The 21,389-nt window shown below is 48.0% G+C and overlaps 1 protein-coding gene across 1 annotated transcript; it reads right to left on the bottom strand.

The window, feature by feature from the left end:
- Positions 1 to 622: 622 nt before the first annotated feature.
- Positions 623 to 19,729, bottom strand: ZNF74 (zinc finger protein 74). The gene is made up of 5 exons (XM_014796738.2): positions 19,301 to 19,729; positions 18,819 to 18,904; positions 8,922 to 9,042; positions 8,364 to 8,459; positions 623 to 7,341 (listed from the first exon to the last, which is right to left on the bottom strand). Exons 1-5 carry the CDS (start codon positions 19,332 to 19,334, stop codon positions 5,681 to 5,683), a joined length of 1,998 nt encoding a protein of 665 aa, XP_014652224.2. The 5' UTR covers positions 19,335 to 19,729; the 3' UTR covers positions 623 to 5,680.
- Between the last annotated feature and the right edge of the window lie 1,660 nt (positions 19,730 to 21,389).

The following is a 21,389-nucleotide window of genomic DNA, read 5'->3' as shown; positions in this document are numbered from 1 at the left end:
ATCTCGGGTGCGCACCAACGCACCGCTTCTCGGGCCATGCTGAGGCCGCGTCCCACATACAGCAACTAGAAGGATGTGCAGCTATGACATACAACAATCTGCTGGGGCTTTGGGGAAAAAAAAAGAGGAGGATTGGCAATAGATGTTAGCTCAGGGCCGGTCTCAGCAAAAAGAGGGTTGGCATGGATGTTAGCTCAGGGCTGATCTTCCTCACACAAAAAATATTAATTAATTAAAATAAATAAATAAATAAAAGTCAGTCCTAACCCATCATCTAGAAATCGATAGCATCTGGTGCATTTCCTGGCAGACACCCCACATACTGGGGGATCTTCCATGGGTTCCGTCCCAGCCACCATACCATCTTTTGGGGGAGGCTCCCCTCTCCCATCTCATTTATGTTTTTTGAGTGAGCAGAACCACCTCAGTGGAGCCCAGCCACCGTGAGGTTGAGTTTGGGGCGACTGTTCATGCTGGGTGCAGGAGGAAGCCCCGGTCGCAGGTGGTCCATTTCTAGGCAAAACCAGAGTGAAATCTTGGGCTCACTGTTGGACAGTTCTGCTTGTTACACCCAAAGCTCCAGAAAAGTGAGTCCACAAGTAGTAAACGTTAACGCAGCCTTGCTAAATGGGGTTTATTCCAATAACATGAAGATAAATTAATGTTAGAAAATCTTTTTATAAATCCAATTATATCTCCATAACAAGGAAGGAAGCCTATATAATTATTTTTGAGGTATGCCAAGAAGATGTTTGGTAAAATTCAGCATCCAGTCTTGATTTTTCTAAGTCTTAGCAAACTAGGCCTGTAAAGATAGTTCATTAACGTGATAAACGATCAGTCATAGTCAGGGGTCAGCATTTCACCTAATAGTGAAACAGGAGATCTGCTCCCTTCAAGTCCGAATAAAGACCCAGACGCTGTGCCAGTGAGGAGTGAAACAACCGTGAGAACGATGAGTGGAACGCTGCTGTTTATTTTTCTTACATAACGAGAACTCAGGGAGTTGAATGTTGGTGGCTGAAACAGCCGCTGAAAAATTTCATCCAAGGCCTAGGATCCTTCTATTTTTCCAACCCACTTGGTGTGGCTTTTGTCCTCAATTGTCTCATGGTTGCGAGATGGCTACACCTCCAGGCAGTGCATCCAAGTTCCAGGCAGGAAGGAGAAGGGGCGGAGGAAGGAACAGTTCTATCAGAAAAGCAAAGACTTTCCTAAAATCTCTAGCAGACTTCTCCTTGAGCCTCAGCAGTCACAGCTGGGCCGTGTGGCCACCCCGCTGCAACGGAGCATTAGAGGGCAGCATATTTTGAGGGGGACACACATTGGTCCCTGACCTCACCGCGTCTACCACAGATGACCAAAGCTACCAACACAGAGTGCTGCTCTGGAAGGGCTAGCCAACGTGGGTTTTAAAGAGAAATGAAATAAAAGGCTATCCATATGAAAAGGAGAGGCAAGCTTTTTATTTCCAAGTGATATAGGTATATACCTAGAAAACACAATAAACTGATAAACTGTTAGAGGCTGTCTTAGAATAACTCAGTAAAGTTGCTAGGTATAAAATAAATATACAAAAAGATACATACAATCAACAGTTGTTCTATATATCTTATAACAGAAAGACCTGATTTACAAACCCCACAAAATTAGAATGAATTTAAGAATAAATTTAAGAACATATATGAGGAAAACTATACAACTTTTCTGATGGTTAGAGGTAGATCTGAATAAACAGTTATCTACTACATTCTTTGATGTGAAGACTTAATATTGCATAGAACTCTATTAAATTCTTCACAAACTAGTCAATTCTAATCAAAATCCCCGAGATATGCAGGGGCATGAAGAGGCTGAGTTCTGAGAAAATAATCCTGGGTTACCTGGAAGAATAGATGAAAAAAATAAATGTTTAAAAACCTACTAAAAATGTAGTCTTGGTCCTACCATATATTAAAGTAAATTATGAAGCTACAAAGGGAAAAGACAGGTCTACGTAACAGTGAGGAATACAATTCAAGAATGATGCAGGGATCCTGAATTTTATATCCCAACTAGAGGGATCTAAGAGTTAAATGTAACATATGGAACCAAAATACAACTCAAGACGGGCTTTTTTTTTTTTTTTTAATAATTTTATTTTTTTCCCCAAAGCCCCAGTAGATAGTTGTATGTCATAGTTGCACATCCTTCTAGTTGCTGTACGTGGGACGTGGCCTCAGCATGGCCGGAGAAGTGGCGCGTCGGTGCACGCCCGGGATCTGAACCCAGGCCACCAGCAGCGGAGCGCGCGAACTTAACTGCTAAGCCACGGGGCGGGCCAAGGTAGGGGCTTTCTAAGGGCCAAGGAAAAATACAAAGAAAAAATTGAATAGACTTAATTACACAGAATTTGAAAACCTTTGTTCATTTCATTAAAAATACGGTAACACATAGAAAATGTATGCCAAGGTGATACATATGTGTGTGTATGTGTGTGTTTGTGTGTATATGTATGTGTACGTGTATATGTATATACGTGTGTGTGTGTGTGTGTATGTAACAAGACTCAATGGAATAGTGGACAAAAGACAGGGACAATTCATACGAAGGGAAAAAAGGTAAAAAAATACCAACAAATGACATTCTTAATCTGTGAAAACGGCAAGTACAGAAAGCGAGGAGCCGCTGCTGAGTGCTGGCAGGGGTGCAGTAAGGGCCACTCGCAGGGCCGTGGGGAGAGCGGGAACGAGGAGCGCAGTGCTGGGGTCAATCTGGAAACACCAACAGCTTCGACAAGCTCATGGCCTCTGCCCGCTCACTCCGCTTCTCAGAATTTACTCTGAGGAAATAATCACAGACGGGCACACAGGTTTATGTTCCAGAGTCATTTATAGGTACAGATAATCCTGATGTTCAACAATAAAGGAACAGGTAAATCATGATACAATTATAAGATATGATGTAGCCATAATAATATCTCTGAAAAATATTTTATAACATGGAAAATGCTCATCATAAAATGTTAAATGCAAAAGGATAAAAATGACATGCAGAGTATGAATCCAGTTTTGTTTTAAGAGAAAAAGCATATGTGTATATGCACAGAAAAAACCAGAAGGAAATCTATCTCCAGGTCACGACCCATGAACTGATACCGAGGGTCATCTTTTTTTTTTTTTTGTGAGGAAGATCGGCCCCGAGCTAACATCTGCCAATCCTCCTCTTTTTGCTGAGGAAGACTGGCCCTGGGCTAACATCCATGCCCATCTTCCTCCACTTTATATGGGACGCCGCCACAGCATGGCCTAACAAGCGGTGCGTTGGTGTGCGCCCGGGATCCGAACCGGCGAACCCCAGGCCGCCACAGCGGAGCGCGCGCACTTAACTGCTTGCACCACCAGGCCGGCCCCCAGACGGTCATCTTATTCTTACAATTTTCTGATTTTTTTTTTCGAATTTGTTCAATATATGCATATTATTCGTATAATCATAAAAAGTTTATACGTAAATAAAAGAAAAACATCAAGACTCCAATAGAAAGAGGGGCAAAGGGTATATTCAAATAATTTTCAAGAAGAAAGACCAGTAATAAAAACCCATCCAACGGTCACCCTCATCAGTTCTCAGAGGCGCGTGGGGAAGCACCCTTAGCCAGGGGCAGCACTGCAGGGCGGATAGCAGGCAAGTCGGGCCCACGGAGAAGTTTCCATTTGAATTTCTTTCCAAATCAGAAGAAAAATAAATATGATAACAAAGACTAAAGCCTAGATTATATTTGTCTTTTACCAACACAGTTGTAAAATAGAACTTTTCCTATTTGTCACAGAGGAAGAGCCCACGACTGTCACAATGTGGCCCTGGGGACCACATCAAGCCAGGCCGGCTCGTGGACACTCTGAAGGGAAGCAGTGGAGCTGCAGGTCCCAGGGTCATTACTGTCGTCACCGTGCCCTGAACAAAGAATGTGTGGGCACCCGGCTCTGACCAGCGCCTGTCTCTGGGAGATGGACGTGTGCAGAATGCTCCCACCTGACCAGAGTTGCCACTTGGTTTCTTCATAATGAAACAGTGTTACTCTGTTATCACATGACCAACAATACACTCAAATGATTCCTAAGCTGCTCATTTCCTTCATCTTAAAACTTTCACTTCTAGAAATCTAACAAAACACTAAAGAAGTATAATGCAGGGGCCAGCCCCGTGGCCTAGTGGTCAAGTTCAGCATGCTCCACTTCAGCAACCCGTGTTCGGTTCCCAGGCACAGACCTACACCACTTGTCGGCGGCCATGCTGTGGTGGTGACCCACATACAAAATAGAAAGACTGGCAACAATTGTTAGCTCAGGGCGAATCTTCCTCAGCATAAAAAAAAAAAAAAGAAAGAAAGAAATATAATGCAAAAAGATGCTCTATGAAGAATGATTTATAATAGTGAAAACATAACTTCAGTATATTCTAACAAAAGAATATCTAATGGAATACTATGCCTCCATGTAGAATTATAAAGAATTTGGAGTTACTTGGGAAAAAATTCTGCTACAAAGCTAAGTGGAAAAAAAAGATAAAAATGATATATATGCTATGTTTAAAGTAATGTAAAAATGCAATCTGAAAAAAGCAGAAGGTAATGTATTGAAGTGAAAAATGCAGTTTTATTAAGAATTATGGGCATATTCTTTTCTTAATTCCACATTTTCTGAAATGTGGTATTTTGCCTCCATAATTTAAAAAAGTATACTAAAAGCATTTCATAAACTATAGCACTGTATACAAATGTAAAGTGTTATCACTGAGAAGGCAGCTTGTACTTGCTCAGAACTGTGTAGCAGTAACATTGATCCCAGAGGAACAGGTCTTCCTATCTCTGCAGAGAGCGTGGGGTGGGTCCCTGGGGAGCGCTCCTCCTGTGGAGCTGAGCTGCTGAGCTGAGCTCGATGGTGCATGGAGAGGCCCACGAGGCAGCCTCACTGGCCCAGGGGGAAGGCACATTTCTAGATACATCCATCCCGACGTGGACCCATCTTCCCAGGACACACTGGGCACCCGAGTGGTCCCAACATCCCCCCACACACTGGACGGCCAGGCACGATGCTGGCACATCAGGACTGGCTACTCTGATGCTGGCCTCTGCTTTGGTGGCGGCTGCGCTGCCACTAACAAAGGACTCTGCAGTAGGGCTACTTCAGTGACGCAAGCCCAGGAAACGCGCCTTCTCCCCAAACACCCACCATCCAAAATTATTCTCCCCTCCTGGAACAGAATAATGTTCACTTGGAAGTAATACTGTTCATAATTCTTCTGGGTTTTTTAAATTATTATTATTCTAAACACCACACGTTACAGAGGAAATGCCTCCTGAAAATCAAGCCAGGAGGCTGTCTGAAGACACAACAATCGACAGAGCTTCTTCTTATCTGCAGGAAAGATCTAGTCCCTTGTCACTGACTCCCAAACCCATCAAGGAAAACAGGATGAGGGGCATCCTCAAATGACCCTCAGCTCTCTTGGCTTACAGCGTCTCCTTGCCTAAGGAGGTGACAGCCTCTGAGAGGTGTCCCAGAAGGTATCTGCACACAGGCCAGAGGGCAAGTTGCAGGTATCTGGAGGGAGGAGCAGTCTGCACATATGAGCCACTGCACTTCCCCCACTCACCCTGGGGAGAGGCAACGGTGGCTACTGTGATGGCGAGTGTGCCAGGTCAATTTCCAGGCTTGCTGCCCAGGGGGCAATTACTGCTGGCCGAGGGCTGAACCACACACAGGAGCTCTGCCACGTCCAGCGCATCTATGGGCTCCCTGCCACTCACGCCTGTGCCCCCCGTGCACAGCAAGCTGCTGGGCATGAAGTACGTGCTCAGCAAGTGCTTGTTGAACTGGAGGGCGAAGGGCTTCTCCTCGCTGTGCGCTCTCTGGTGCTCGGTGAGGTGGGCACTCCACGTGAACACTTCACCACGCTCATTACACTTAAACGACTTCTCCCCAGAATGGATTTTCTGATGCTTAATGAGACAGTGGTTTTGGCTGAAGGCTTTGCCGCACTCGCTGCATTTGTAGGGCTTCTCTCCAGTGTGGATCCGCTGATGCACGATGAGGGACGAGTGGCAGCTGAAGGCCTTCCAGCATCTGCTGCAGTCAAAGGGCTTCTCCCCAGTGTGGATCCTCTGGTGCACAATGAGGTAGGAGTGGGAGCTGAAGGCCTTCCCACATTCGTTGCACTTGAAGGGCTTCTCCCCACTGTGGATCCTCTGGTGCACGACGAGGTAGGAGTGGCAGCTGAAGCCCTTCCCACAGTCGCTGCACTTGAAGGGCTTCTCTCCCGTGTGGATCCTCTGATGGAGGGTGAGGCGTGAGCGGTTATTGAAGGCCTTCTCACAGTCGCTGCATTTAAACGGCTTGTCTCCTTTGTGGATTTTCTCATGCACAGTCAGGGACGAATGGCAAGTGAAGGCCTTCCCGCACTCATCACACTTATAAGGCTTCTCTCCCGTGTGGATTCTGTGATGCCGCGTCAGGTGTGTCCTCTGGTTGAAGGCCTTCCCGCATTCGCCGCACTTGTAGGGCTTCTCCCCAGTGTGGACCCTCAGGTGCATGTTAAGCAGCGAGCTGCAGCTGAAGGCCTTCTCGCAGGCATTGCACTTGTAGGGCCTCTCACCTGTGTGAATCCTGTGATGCACATTCAGTGAGGAGTGACAGCTGAAGGCTTTCCCACACTCCCCACAAAAGAATGGTTTCTCCCCAGTGTGGATCCTCTGGTGCTCGATGAGGTTGGTGCTCCATGTGAAGGCCTTGCCACACTCGTTACACTTGTAGGCTTTTCCCCGTGTGTGCCAGCGCTGATGCAGGGTGAGGGATGAGCTCTGATGGAAGGCTTTCCCACATTCGCCGCACACAAAAAGACCCTCCCCGGTACCAGCGCCCCGCTGCCTGTTCACAGGTGGATGCTTTCTGTGTTCACTGGACTTGCAAGAGTTTCTCCCTGTGCACATTCTCTGGTGCTGGGTTACGGCCTTGCTGCACTGGAAATTGTCAATGTGTCTGTCAGGAGAGTCTGCTTCTACAGGAATGCTCTGCTGGGCAAAGAGGGTGCACCTGAGGCGAAAAGCCTTCTCAGACGCCTCACGTCCCTGCCAGCACTCCTCCGTGAAAATGTCCCCACAGCTGGCAGGCGCTCGCCTCCAGAGCACAGCCTCACCTCCCGACAAAGCAGCTGCTGGGCCCTCCCAGGCCCACCCATCACCCAGACCGGGGCTGTGGAGACTGGACCCCGCCAGCTGCTCCCTGATGGGTTCCTGAGAAGGCTCTTCTTTGTGAATGCCCTGCTGTTGAGACGACTCTTCCGTCTCAGGCCTGGGCTCCCATTCTGTAAGGAATGGAAAAGGCAATTTTCTGTAAGCAGGCACTGGAACTCAGATTTGAGATCTGACCTGGAGACGTAGATAAGCACAGAAGAGAGAGCAGAGAACAACAGAGCTAGAGAGCTCCAAGGCAGAGAGCCACGGGGAGCGCACCCAGGGTGAGACAGGGCAAGCAAGCCAGCGAGAAGGAAGGAAGGGCAGGAAGGGGGACAGGAGCCACCAGAGAAGCCAAGGGAATTCTGAAAAGAGCCAGGAGCTGGGAAAGGAGTAGAGCAAATTGGTCCTGGTGGGCAGAGACGATTCCCTCACGGAGACATCAACTGAGCGACTGTGTGTGTCAGAATTGGGTAAGTGCTGGGTGTGAACACGGGGTAAATACAAGTCCAAAAACAATAATTAAACTTAAATTTTCCCTGGTGCTGGAAGGGGAAAAGAACTCCCCCACCTCTCTTCAGCATTTCTTTTAGAACACTTGAAATTGTAAATGCGTTCTTGGTCCCTGAGATGTATATACGTCTCTTTAAAAGCTAAATAAGCCTCTCGCAAGCTTCGTTCCACGTCTTCCTTGGAGCCACCTCTGTGAAATGGGGAAGACAGTGTCCCGTGTCCCTGTCTTTCTCGGTCCCCAGGCTGACTCTGCCCTCTTCTCAGGGAGCGAAGCCCTGACCCCAGTTCCACAAACACTCCCCACCCCGACCCTCCCTCATTTCTCTTGGCGCCATCTAACAATCGCCATTTGTTGAATGTTTCCATACACGTAGATATAACTTCTGTCTCCCACCAACAGAAGGCAGACGTCTTTGCCTGTTTTGTTCCCTGCTGTATTCCCAGCGCAAAGTTGGTGCTTAATGTATGTGGTGAAGGAAGGAAGGGAAGGTTCTAGAAAGGGCACTAAGCAGGCGCATATGGAGCCGGGGCAGTTGACTGTGGAAGGAAAGCAGGGCTGTGATGGGAGGGTCACAGAGGGTGGTGGGGAGGGGCGTCAGATGGCAGGGCTCTACATCCTTCCACTGTGTCCCCTGCTCACCTGGACAAGCCCCTCCAGGGACTTCTTTGGGTACCCGCCATGGCTCCTCGCCTCGTTCCAGGTGGGAGATCACGTCTGGCTTGCAGACCGGAGGCCCTGCTCGTGGGGAGAAAATGGTGTGGCTGTGTGTGCTGCAGCTCTCCAGAACTGGCCAACAAGACAGAACAGCCCCAGGAACAGCACTGGCCAGCACTGAAAGGTGTGTGCCATCCCTGGGGACGGGGATCTCAGACTCAGAACTCAAACTGAGGCATGTACTCTGAGGACCCCACAGGTACTGACACCCCCCTCCGTCTCCCCTGGAAAGCTCCAGGGCAGGCTGGGCTTCCAGGACCCCCTCCCTCTCCTCTGGGCCCCAACCTGGGACCAGCCACACCTCCAGACAAGGATGATGGTGACACGGCAGAGGCCTGCCACAAGGGTGTGGGGGCAGAAACCACAACCCCAGCATCCTGCTGAGCCCAGCACTAGGGCTGGTGCTGAAGGGGGGCTTGGTAATACCTATGGCATGGCAGAATGACCAGACTGCAGACTCTGAGCCTTGGGGAGCCAGCTTACCCAGGGCGAGAAGGTTCTGGTAGTTCTCCAGCATCACATCCCGGTAGAGGGCCCTCTGAGGGAAGTCCAGCTGGCCCCACTCCTCCTGGGTGAAGTCCACGGCCACATCCTTGAAAGTCACCTGGAACAACATGCACGTTCTCACTCACCCAGGACAGGAGTGATCCTAATTGTGTTCATGGTTCCCAGGGAGCCACGAGTTGACTGAGGACCTCACAGGATCTCTCGAGCATGGAAGGTTGTGCCGTAGACGCCGTCTGCCATACAGCCCCGACCTACGCACCACAACTGAGCTGGGAATCACCATGCGGACCCCAGCCTTCTGGACCAGGAGGGCCCAGCTAACTGGGCAGCCCAGATATGAGCACTGTGGCAGGCATGGAGGCTGCTGTAATAAGTTCTGGGTAACATGCTATGCTGCCCGGGGTCAAGTATGTCAAACTTACAGAACTTGAAAGAACTCAGAAACCCTACTCAAATCTCACCACTGCAAAAGGACCCAACCCCAGGCAGGAAGCCATTATTACACCCTAAAGAAGGAAACCCTGTACTTATCAGCAAGTTCTGTCACCAAGGGAGCCGCTCCATGTCCTTTCTACCTGCCCCCAACTCCTTCCTGCCGGCCCCCCTGCTCCCCTACCTTCCCTGGGCCCACGTCCCAGTCCATCCCACCTGTGACCTGCTCCCGCCCTCCCCCAATGCCAGTCACTGATTGTGGCGTAACCCCTGCCACCCACTCAGTCACTCCAGTTCCAAGTAGCATGAAAGCCCCAAATGACTCTCGAGCCTCAGGCTCTTCTGCTGGCTGGCCAGGGCACCTCACCCGCTCTGGAGCCTCCAGGCCGCCGCCCCCGACGGTCTCCATACTCAGCATGCTCCAGCCCTACTCTGGATCCCCACTTGCCAGCAAATAAGCTCTCAGGGCCTGTCAGGGCTCAGCCCTCAGGTGGCAAGGTGAGGAGGCTGTTTTCCAAGCAGCTGCTGACTAACTGTTCTCTCTTCAAAGACGCCGGTGCCATGGGAGTCTGGCTTGAACTCTAGAGCGGGCGTTAAGTTAGACATAAGAATGAAGAATAGGGCCGGTCCCGTGGCTTAGTGGTTAAGTGCATGCGCTCCGCTGCTGGCGGCCCGGGTTCGGATCCCGAGCGCGCACCGACGCACCACTTCTCCGGCCATGCTGGGGCCGCATCCCACATACAGCAACTAGAAGGATGTGCAGCTATGACATACAACTATCTACTGGGGCTTTGGGGGGGAAAATAAATAAATAAATAAATAAATAAAATCTTTAAAAAAAAAAAAAAAGAATGAAGAATAAACCAAGGGAGAGAGGCCTGGTTTCCACCTCGTAAGCATTCGCCGGGGAGTGACTAGTGTGGGGCCAAGCTCCCAGAGGCCACCAGGTTTCTCCGGAAGCCCTGGATCCACATCAACGCCCAGAGTTAGGCAGGGGGTGCAGACCGTCAAGCTTTGAGGTTAGGCCTCCTGCCTACCAGGAGCCTACCAGGCGGTCAGGAAAAGTGGGGACCCGCTCTGGGGTCACCGGAGCTTTGACTTTTTTTTTTTTTTTTTTTAATTTTTTATTTATTTATTTTTCCCCCAAAGCCCCAGGCGATAGTTGTATGTCATAGTTGCACATTCTTCTAGTTGCTGTATGTGGGACGCGGCCTCAGCATGGCTGGAGAAGCAGTGTGTCTGTGCGCGCCCAGGATCCAAACCCAGGCAGCCTGCATCGGAGCGCAGGCACTTAACCGCTAAGCCACGGGGCCGGCCCTGACTTTTAGTTTTAAAAGTGGTTTATATTTTTAGACAGTTATCAATACTGCTGCAGACTGAACTGTGTCCCCCAGAAATTCATATGTTGAAACCCTCAGCTGCAACATGACAGCATTTGGAGATAGGTTCCTTTGGAGGTAACGAGAGGTTACCTGGGGTCATAAGGGTGGTCATAAGCCCTAATCTGACAGGACTGGTGTTCTTCTGAGACGAGGACAACAGAGATCTCTCTCCCCACTGCACCCACTGAGGAAAGGCCATGTGAGGACATGGGGAAAGGTGGCCGTCTGCAAGCCAGGAAGAGATCCCTCAGCAGAAATCGACCCTGCTGGCACCCTGATCTTGGACTTCCAGCTTCCAGAACTGTGAAAAAATAATTTTCTGTTGTTTAATACCCCAGTCTGTGGTATTTGTTATGGCAGCCCTGAGCTGACTAAGACAAATGTCAACATAAAACAGTAAAAAAGATGAAACCACTTTTCATACCGTACATAAAACCAACTCCAGTTGGAGCAAGGGTCTAAATGTGAAGACTTATGGGAGACAATTCTGTAAATTCCTGGGCGGCAGAGACTGTCAGTGCGACAGGAAACCCAGAAACCATGAGGAGAAGACTGATATTTGCTCCATGAAAGTTTTCTTGCAGTGGAACACTGAAAAATCACTAAGAAAGAGAAAAATGGGCATAGAATATAAGCAGACAATTCACAGAAGACTTGCAAATGGCTGATAAGCACATGAGCAGATGCTCAATCTCACTAGACATCCAGAAATGAAAAATACAACAGCAAGAGACCATTTCACACACTGCAGAGGCAAAACGTTTACAGTCTGAAAATACCAAGCATGGGCTGGTCCACGGGGAAATGGGATGGTCTCATCCCATTCAGCAGGTGTCAGGAATATCTGCTTTGGAAAGCAATTCTACCATCTCTAGTAGAGAGCATGTGTTTCCTGTGCCTCGTCCACTTCGAGATTCCCACCCAGCCCAGAGTGACTGAGAACACACTAGAAACAAACTGAACGCCCATTAGTAGGGATGAATATACAACCGAACATTGTGCAGCAGTGAAAACAAACAGGCTGGACTAACCTGCCCCTGCGGGGAGCTCTCAAGAACACAGCAGCAGGAACAAAAGCAGATTGAGGGACTCATGCCCAGTGTGATATCCTTCACAGAACCATCTAGAAACACACACAGTACCGTGTGGAGTTTATGAATACTCAGATGCACATCTAGCTCCACTATCCAGCAGATGGGCATAGGCTCTGAGCCCAACGGCCTGGGTGGGCTCCCCACTCTTGCTCTTACCGCTCTGTGAGTGGGGGTAACTCAGTTCCCTTGTCTGTAAAATGAGACGCTCATGTGTCACTGCATGGCGGTGACGATCCAGTGAGTCACGGTCACACGTGAGGCACCAGCAGTGTCTGCTGTGCCCCATTCTATGATATTGCCATGGACTGGGGAGGGCGGGAGAGAAGGAGACGGGGGAGGATGAAAAAAGCACTTTGCCTTTACCCTCAATGCTTTGTCTTTTTTAAATGATCTGAAGTAAATATGGCAAAATTTGAGCATTTGTTAAGTTTTTAAAGTAGGTAGATAGAAGGTTGTTATTACTCTCTGTTTTAAATGTTTCAAAATTTTAAAAACAAGAGAAAGCCATTCAAGGAGGAAGAAATGCAAATTTCCAATGGAGTTATAAAAAAATTAATGATTTTTGCCAGGAAAATGCAAATCAAAACAAAAATAAGATAATACTTTTCACCTGTCAGAGTAGCACGAATTAAAACTTGGTACCCGACCATGAGGAAGCACTTGTGGCGGGAGTAGGAAGGCTCTACCCTTTTGGGTATTTACACCAAAGAAACAGGAGTTCCTGCACACAAGGAAGCAAATGCAAGGTTGGGTGTTATAGCACCACACTTACCCAAACCCACCAACCACCACGGCTGAGCACGGTTGACTCAGTTAGAGGACAGGCATACAGGCAGACCACGCAGAACAAGGCGGCTTTCCAAGGAATGCATTGCATATTATGCTAAGTGAAGGAAGCCAGACAGAGAAGGCCACGTACTGTATGATCCCATTTGTATGAAATGCAAATATGGAGACACAAAGTAGATGGGTGGTTGCTGAGGGCTGGAAGGGAGGGGGATGGGGAGGGACTAATGTGTATGGGGTTTCTTTTTGGGGTGATGAAAATGTTCTAAAATTAATCGTGGTGATGGTTGCACCACTTTGTGAATATACTAAAAGCACTGAACTGTATACTTGAAAAGGGTGGATTTTATGGTATATGAATTACATCTCAATAAAACAAGGGACGCACTAGAATGTGTACGGTATGATTCCACTTTGTTTAAGCCTATGTCTATGTATGTTCGAGTTTGCTTATGTGAACAAGGAGAGCGATGTGGAAGAATAAATATCAGAACTGAGAATACTGGTTGTCTCAGGGAAATGAGATTGTACTCATTTGAGATCGTACGGGTAAAGGAGGAGATTATTAACAGACTGCGTTGTATAACTTGTTAAAAGCAAAACTGGTTTTGTAAATTTAAAAAACAAATTATTTTACAATGAAGAAGGAAAATCAAAGCAGAACAAAGATTAGCTTTACCATTTTGGTAAAGCCACCCAGCTTCCGTGAGCCTCAGTTTCTCCAGCTACAGAATGGAATGGGAACGATGGGACCCCCCATGGTTGAGGAGAGAATGAAACGGGGTAAGCGTATGCCAGTCTTGGATACCAAGGAAAGGGCCCAGTGTCTGTCAGCCCCCGCATGGCCATCTCCCACCCCTCTGGCTGGGCACACCAAGAGGTCGGAGACCCAGCCCCTGGCCCTATGAGAAGAAACCAGCAGTTCAGCTGCATACAGAGTCATAACAGGGATGACTACCATCTGAGGCATTAGAGGAGAGGCAGACCACAGCAGGGTGGGCGGGGGCACGGAACGGGGGGGTGTCCGGCCTTGGCAGTAGGAGGAACTGAGGTTGGAGAGGAGGGAGGGGTGGAGGCCATTCTGATACATCATGCATGGGGAGCTCTGGCCTTGTGGCAGGCCTCAGTGGACGAGGGGCACCAGAGCAGCGGGAGGCGCTGCTGTGGTCAGAGTATGAAGACGTCTACCCCAAGGTCATGGTGTTTGTATCTTGCAGCAGGTAAGACAGACAGCAGGCAGGAGGGAGGGACATGAAGAGGTTCTGAGCGTGGGCTGGAGGAGTGAGGACGCAGCATGGTAAAAACTCGGTTTCCTGTTCTGCTTCCAGCCACAAAGAGATAACAGGGACCAGATTTGCCCTCTTACCTCAAAGAACTAGTAAACTGGGCAAAATGTATGAAACAATGGTCAATTTCCAGATATTGGACAAGGGACAGCTCAGATCAGAGACCCCTGAGAGAAGGGAAACAAAGTGAGCCTTACAACCACCTCACCTTTCTACCTGGACGCAATTTCCAGACCGCAGCGCAGGGAGCAGGCACCCAGACAGCCTGTGGTCTGAGGAGTTGAAGAGACAGAGAACAGAGTTTGGGGAGACCAAGGAGACTAAAATTTGCAGGGCAACACGCCAGAGCAGAGGGAGCTGCACAGACTTAGAACTCTGGATCCACTTGACACTGACTGAGGGGCGTGTGCCTGGGAGGAAACGATCTCAAACCAGGGAAAGAAACACCAAATGGAAGTAGGCAAAACAATCATTAAAACTCACATGGGGCTGAGAATAGTTTGTGTTCTGACTGGCCAGAGTGGAACGTCCTTCTGCTGTGTGAGGCACTAAGGAAAGTCCCCAGAAGGGTATTGCCTCATTGATGAGGCAAAATTAGCCTGAGACTAAAGGCTAATCTGGACCAACCTTAACAAAACATAAAAGCAAGCCTGGAAAGGATCCAACTGACACTAAGTAATTTCACTGCATCCCAGAACAAATCTCAGAAATATTTAAGAAATTCCAAAAAATCCAACACTCAACAAAGTAAAATTCACTTCAGCATCCAACCAAGTAACTAAACGGGAAAATAAGTTAATAAAATCAGAGGAAATAAGAGTATACTAAAATAGTATTTGTTTACTTCAAAAGAAGGCATTAAGAGGGGCCGGCCCTGTGGCTTAGTGGTTAAGGGTGCGCACTCTGCTGCTGGCGGCCCGGGTTCGGATCCCGGGCACGCACCGACGCACCGCTTCTCCGGCCATGCTGAGGCCGCGTCCCACATACAGCAACTAGAAGGATGTGTAACTATGACATACAACTATCTACTGGGGCTTTGGGGGAAAAAAATAAATAAATAAATAAAATTGTAAAAAAAAAAAAAAGAAGGCATTAAGAGAGAAACAGAAACAAAAAAGACACAAGACATATAGAAACCAAATAGCAAAATGCCAGATGTAAATCCAGCCATATCAATAATTATATTAAATGTGAATGGTCAAACTCCAATTAAAAATTAGAGATTGTCAAACTGAACAAAAAAAAGTAAGACAACTATATGCCAGCTACAGAAACCCACCTTAAAAACAAAGACAAAGACAGATTAAAAGTGAAAGAATCGGAAAAGATATACCCTGCAAACACTAATCAAAAGAAAGCTGACATGGATATATTAACACCAGACAAAGATTTCAAAGCAAGGAATATCATCAGAGATAAAGAGAGACATTATATAATGTAAGAGCTTACAATAATCTTAAATATAGATGCACCTACTAACAGAGCTTCAAAATACATAAAGCAAAAACCTGATAAAACTGAAAAGAGAAATAAACAAATTCACAATTACATTTGGTGATTTCAACAATAATCTCTCTCAATAACTGATAAAACATGTAAGCAGAAGATCTGTAAGGATATATCATTCAACTTGGCTTAATTGACATTTACAGAACACTCTATCCAACAAAAGCAGAATACACATTCCTTCCAAGGGCACACAGAACATTTACCAAGATAAACCACATTCTGGCCAATAAAATAAGTCTTAATAAATTTGAAAGAACTCAAATCATACAAAGTTCCTTCTCTGACTACAATAGAATTAAACTAGAAATCCATAATAGAAAGATATCTGAAAAATCCCCCAAATATTTGGAAATTAAACAACACACTCCTAAGTAACACATGGTTGAAGAAGAAATCACAAAGGAAATTAGAAACTATTCTGAATTGAATAAAAATGAAAATACGACACAAAATTTATGGGATGTAGCTAAGGCAGTGCTTAGAGAAAAATTTATAGCATTGAATGCTATAAGGTGAAAGAAGAAAAGAGCTAAATAAATATCTAAGTAAACCAAAGAAACCAAAGTAAAGGAAGGAAATAATAAGTGTCAGAAATCAACAAAACAGAAAATAGAAAAGCAATAGAGAAAAATCAATGAAACCGAAAGATGGCTCTTTGAAAAGATCAATAAAATCGATAATTAAACATATATTTATTGTCTGACTCAGCAATTACACTTAGATTTATTCAAGAGAAATAAAAAACATGTCTATACTTGTAGTCAAACATTTACAGTAGGTTTATCTGTAATAGTCAAAACGTGGAAACAACCTAAATGTCCATCAGCTGGTAAACAGATAAACAAATTGTGGAATATCTCTACAATGGTGTTATGGGTTGAATTGTGTCCCCTCTAAATTCATATGCTGAAGCCCTAACCACTGGTACCTCAGAATGTGACTGTATTTGGTGAGAGGGTCTTTAAAGAGGTGATTAAGGTAAAACGAGGTCATTAGGGTGAGCCCCAATCAAATAGGACTGGTGTCCTTATAAGAAGAGGAAATTTGGAACCAGACATGTACAGAGGGGAGACCATGTGAGGACACAGGGAGAAGACGGCCATCAACAAGCCACAGAGAGAGGCCTCAGAAGAAACCAACCCTGCTGACACCTTGATCTTGGACTTCCAGTCTCTAGAACTGTGAGACAATATACTTCTGTGTTTAAAGCACCTAGTCTGTGGCACTTGGCCATGGCAGCCTTTGTAAACTAAGACAAACAGAATATTACTCAGCAAGAAAAAGGAAAAAACTGATTCACCTAATGACACGGATGAACTCAAAAGCATTATGCTAAGAGAAATAAGTCAGAAACAAAAGACTACATGCTATATAATTCTGAAGGAAATTCTTAAAAAAGGCAAAATTACAGTGGTTGCTAAAGGGTAGGGGGAGAGGACTGACTGCAAAGGGGCATGAGGGAACTTTTTGGGTGATGGAAATGTTCTATATCATTATTGTGGTGCTGGTCACACAACTGTGTCCACTTGCCAGAACTCATCAAATCCTATAGTTAAAATTGGAGAACCTTATCGAATATAAATTATACCTCAATAAACCTGATCCAAAAAAAACCACTGAACTTCAGGGAGACGAGAAGATGGGTCTAAGGACATGTGTTGAGAACACGCCCATAACTGAGGCACATGGTGACGAAGCATAATGGTGGCAGCACTGGTAGAGGGAAGGAGAAAAACAGCAGAAATAAAGCTCCAGAGACATCAGAATGTGGCGCTGGTGAGAGGGGCTGTCAGAGGCTACGTGGCTTCAGTGTGGGCATGTTAATGGGCAAGAGCAGGTTGGATCCGAGCCTTGCACAGGCCCTTTGGGGGGTATTCCCAAGCCACTGGTTAAAGCCCACGTCTGGTGTCTTCATTCTGCAGAACAGGAAACAAAACGCTCAGGGGGCATGTGTGGGAATCAAAGGCAGACGTGGTAATGAAACTACCAGAGAAGTCAGAATAGACCTGGGGGATGTCCCAGGAGAGCAGAGCCTTTGACCATGAGTGTGAGTGAAACCGCTGGAGAGAAGAGTGCTCAGGAGAGTGGGACCAGTTACTCAAAGATCTAAGAAGCTGATGTCTTAGGAATAACAGCTCTGCACAGGAAAGGTACCACCTCTTTGAGGTAGGCACTCACACATGCGTGCACACACACGTGTATGTGCACACTTTTTGCTGAACCATTTGGAGATAAGTTGCAGACATCACGATATCTCATCCTACGTTCTTCAGCTTGTATCTCCCAAGGACATTCTCCTACATAATCGCACTGCCATCATCATACCCAAGAAATTCAATACTGATACAATATTATCTAAGATACAATCAACTTTCAAATTTCCTCAATTGTCCCAAATTGCTTGGATGGAATTTTTTGGATCTATGACCCATCAAGGATCATGCATTGCATTTGATTGCCATGTCTCTTGAGAGTTTTATAGAACTACAGAGCATTCTAAAACATTACGGAAGCTAGGCACATCTCATGATACGTGTTTTACAGCTATTTCTACTTTTCTGTAATCAGACCTCTTTCAAGTAAAGGTTACACAGAATCACAAAATGCTAAAAAAGTCAAAGGACCCTCAACCCTCCAGACCTTCTCACTACCCCACACTCTCCTTATCAACTGTACCCTTCTAAATACTATGATGGGTGGGAGTGTTTTAGGTGGTAGAATAAAATGAGGAGCAAAACGCAAAGTCTGTAAAAGGAGCGATTTGGGCCCGGCTCAGCTGCAGAAGTGGTCTCAGGGCCAATTCCTTGATGAGCCCTCAGATCCGCTAAATCTCCAGGTTTTTCCATGAAGACCCCACGTTAAGGGCCTGGTACAAAGGAAAAGCACACAGGGACGAACCCCCTACCAACACTGTGACGCCAAACTGCAACCCAGCCCTTCCTTCAGCCGTTCCACATCCGCTACCTGATTCCATCCCAGTAAAACCTCCCAAACAAGGACCAACCGCCACAAACATCCCCTGGGTCTGCACGTGGAGATGAACAAAGTGATCTCTTGTGAGCTGTCACCTACTTGAGGGCTTTCCACTAAAACCAGTCCTCAGAGCTCCTGGTACAGTGCTGGGCATAGAGCTCCTGGGCAACTGACCCACCCCATTGGACTGATTCAGGCCGGAAGGGACATTCATCTTGACAGCACACGTGGGGCGCGACCTGGACTCTTCAACTTAAGCTCTTCCCACACCCAGAGGACAGGAGAGCAGGCCCCCGGGGTGGGGGTGTGTGGATTGTCTGGATGACTGAAGATCCTGGGCAGGGGAAGGAAGGTGCCAACCCTCTTCATAAAAAAGGACATGTTCAGAAGGAAGAAAAGACAGCCACTCACCTCAGACTTGGCTTCCAGGAGACCCTGCCCCAATTTATCCTCTGGATTCTCTCTGAGGGTAAGAGCAGGGTCCTGAGAGGACAAAGCTGGGAAGGAGAAATGAGTCAAGGAGGGCTCGTCTGCCCATAGCCACCAGCTGAGCCAAAGCCCACCCCACAACCGGCGTGGGGAAGAATCAGCGAGGAGCCAGGAACAGCCCCGCAGGTGGGGTCTGCAGCGAGCCCCAGTATTCTGGCACATTCTGATACAGCGTTAGGGGTTAATTCTGCTACTCCGTGTCTCAGACACTCCAATTAAGGAGGAAAAACACTGCCATTCCCTTCCTCTTATCAGCATGCCTGAGACAGTGGGAACAAATGGTTGGGCACGGGGAAGAGGCAGGAGGCCTGATTCTGCTGGGTGCTTCGGGGAAACTAGCCTGATCTCTCTGTCAGTTTCCAGTGCAAATCCACAGCCCCACTGACTAAAAGAGCCAACGGTACCTGTCTCCCGGGGCTTCGGGGCAGGGGTCTCCATGGCGCCCCTCGGCAGCGTCCCCCCGAGGTGTGGGCAGCTCTGCAGACTCCCGGGCCCCAGGCCAGGCCCAGAGGAGCGGGTCCTGCTCCTGGGGCTCAGGGACAGCGGCCTGCAGGGGACCCCCGTGGGGTCACACTCGCGGAGCCCCCTACGGTCGGGGTCAGGCCGGCTGGGCCAGCGCCCCGCGCCCCAGGCTGCGCTCACGCCCCATCACCCGCGTCCCGCGCAGCCGTCCCACACTCCGCCCGGGGCACCGCGCACGGGGCCAGGGCAGGCCTCGGGCTTAGCCGTCCGGAGCAGGCGGGCGCGGAGCGTTGCCGACCGACAGACCGACCGAGCCAGCGGACCAGACTCTCACAAAAGAACAGCGACCACCACAAAGGAGCAGCTCGGCGGCTGCCGCGGGAAAGTGCGCCTGCGCGGACCGGATGCGAACCACAACTCCCGGGAGACTTCGCGCTGTGCTGGTGGCGGACTCCATTTCCCAGAAGGCATCTGGGGCCCTGGGGCTGCTCTGTTGACCCGACCCGGATGAGCATGTAGCACAGCCTCCTGGGAAGTGTGGTTCTGGGGACAGGAGGACTGCTCTCTGCTCCGTGCTGCGGCAGTATCTCGAAGTGTAAGAGTGTGTGTCTCCAGGTGGAGTCAGGTGGGCTCTGGCCCATATCCAACTTTGCAGGAAAGGCTCAGGCCTCTGGCCCTAGGGACGCTAGGAGTGGTGGGCCGGCACCTGGGACCCCCGCAGAGGGAGAGCACCACCCCAGCTCTCAGGAAGGACCCAGGAGCTTGGGAAGGAAGGTCTGGATGGTGGCCCAGCCTTGACACAGCGCTCTAACATTAACACAGTGACAATGCCAACAGCAGCCAATATTTATTGAGCACTGACCACATACCAGGCATGTTTCCAAGGGCTTGACATGTATATTCTGGCAGAATGGTCACAATAGCTCGGTGAGGTTTGGTAACTATTACCCTCATTTTAAAGAGGAATCTGGGGCACAAAGAGGTAGAGTGACTTGTTCCAGGTCACACAGCCAGAAGGAGGTGGAGCCAGGCTTTGAAGCTCGGCAGAGTAACTCCAGAACTGAAGTTTATTACCAGATTTCTGCTTGACTCTCATTTGACTCCTTGGTGGCCAGACTCCCTTGCTGAGTGCAGGACCAGTGTTCAATAGTAGCCCCAGGGCAGGAGCCTGAGAGGGTGTGGGACTTGGTGCACCTGAGCTTTCCAAGTCCAGTTGTGAATTTGTGAGTGTGGTGACATGTGGCTGTTGCCTTACAGGGCTGGTGAGTGTGTGAGTCTCTGTGTATATGTGAATCTGTATGTATTTGTGTCTCAACAGGTCTAACAGGTCTAGGTCAGTTTGTCTGAGTGCACACAACCACCTTACGTTCATTTCTGACTTTGTGTGGCTCTTGCCTTACGTGTCTCATCTGTGTTTGTGTGGGTGTGCCTCTGAGAAAGTGTACGCAGGCACCTATGCACAGGTGAGTCTGTGGGCCTGTATGTGGCTGCTGCCTTACAGTTCTGGATGTGACTGGATATGGGCATGTGTGCAGGCTTTGTAACATGGGAGTGTAACTTGTATGCACCCGCGTGCTTCCTTGTGAGTCTGGTGTGATTCTGTGTGTTGACATATATCTGTTGACTTATAGGTCTGGTCTGAGTCTGTATAGATATGTGTTTGTGTGTATGTATGTGTGTCTCACCATAGTCACACAGATCTGAATGAATGACTGTGTGTATTTGTTCTTGTACCCCTCTGTATGTTCTTTTTTGTGACTGTTGTTGATGGTTCAAAGGATCATCTATATCTGATTGCCTGGGTGTGTTCTGTGTGACAGTGTGTGTATGTCTTGTACAGGTGAATCTGTAGACCTGTATGTGTGTGGATGTTCTCTCACAATTCTGACTTGTGTCCAGGTGGGTATGCACCTCTATAAGTTTGTGAGACTGTGGGTCTCACAGGTCCAGTAGTGACTGTGTGTGTGCTGTATATATGCCTCTGTATTTCAGTCTGTATGTCACACTCTGAGTGTGCGTGTACCCACAGGG

The sequence above is a fragment of the Ceratotherium simum genome, chromosome 35 (assembly GCF_057802395.1).
Source record: "Ceratotherium simum simum isolate JZ-2026a chromosome 35, ASM5780239v1, whole genome shotgun sequence".
Taxonomy (NCBI): Eukaryota; Metazoa; Chordata; class Mammalia; order Perissodactyla; family Rhinocerotidae; genus Ceratotherium; species Ceratotherium simum.
This window is presented reverse-complemented; position numbering and strand designations above follow the sequence as displayed.

What these genes read in the sequence shown, in the direction of transcription:
- ZNF74 (XM_014796738.2), bottom strand. Translation starts at nt 19,334, where the DNA reads ATGGAGACCCCTGCCCCGAAGCCCCGGGAGACAG. An exon ending in TCCTGGAAGCCAAGTCTGAG is followed by an intron (nt 9,043 to 18,818) that starts GTGAGTGGCTGT and finishes ATGTTGTTCCAG; the next exon opens with GTGACTTTCAAGGATGTGGC. An exon ending in CCAGAACCTTCTCGCCCTGG is followed by an intron (nt 8,460 to 8,921) that starts GTAAGCTGGCTC and finishes CCCCACGAGCAG; the next exon opens with GGCCTCCGGTCTGCAAGCCA.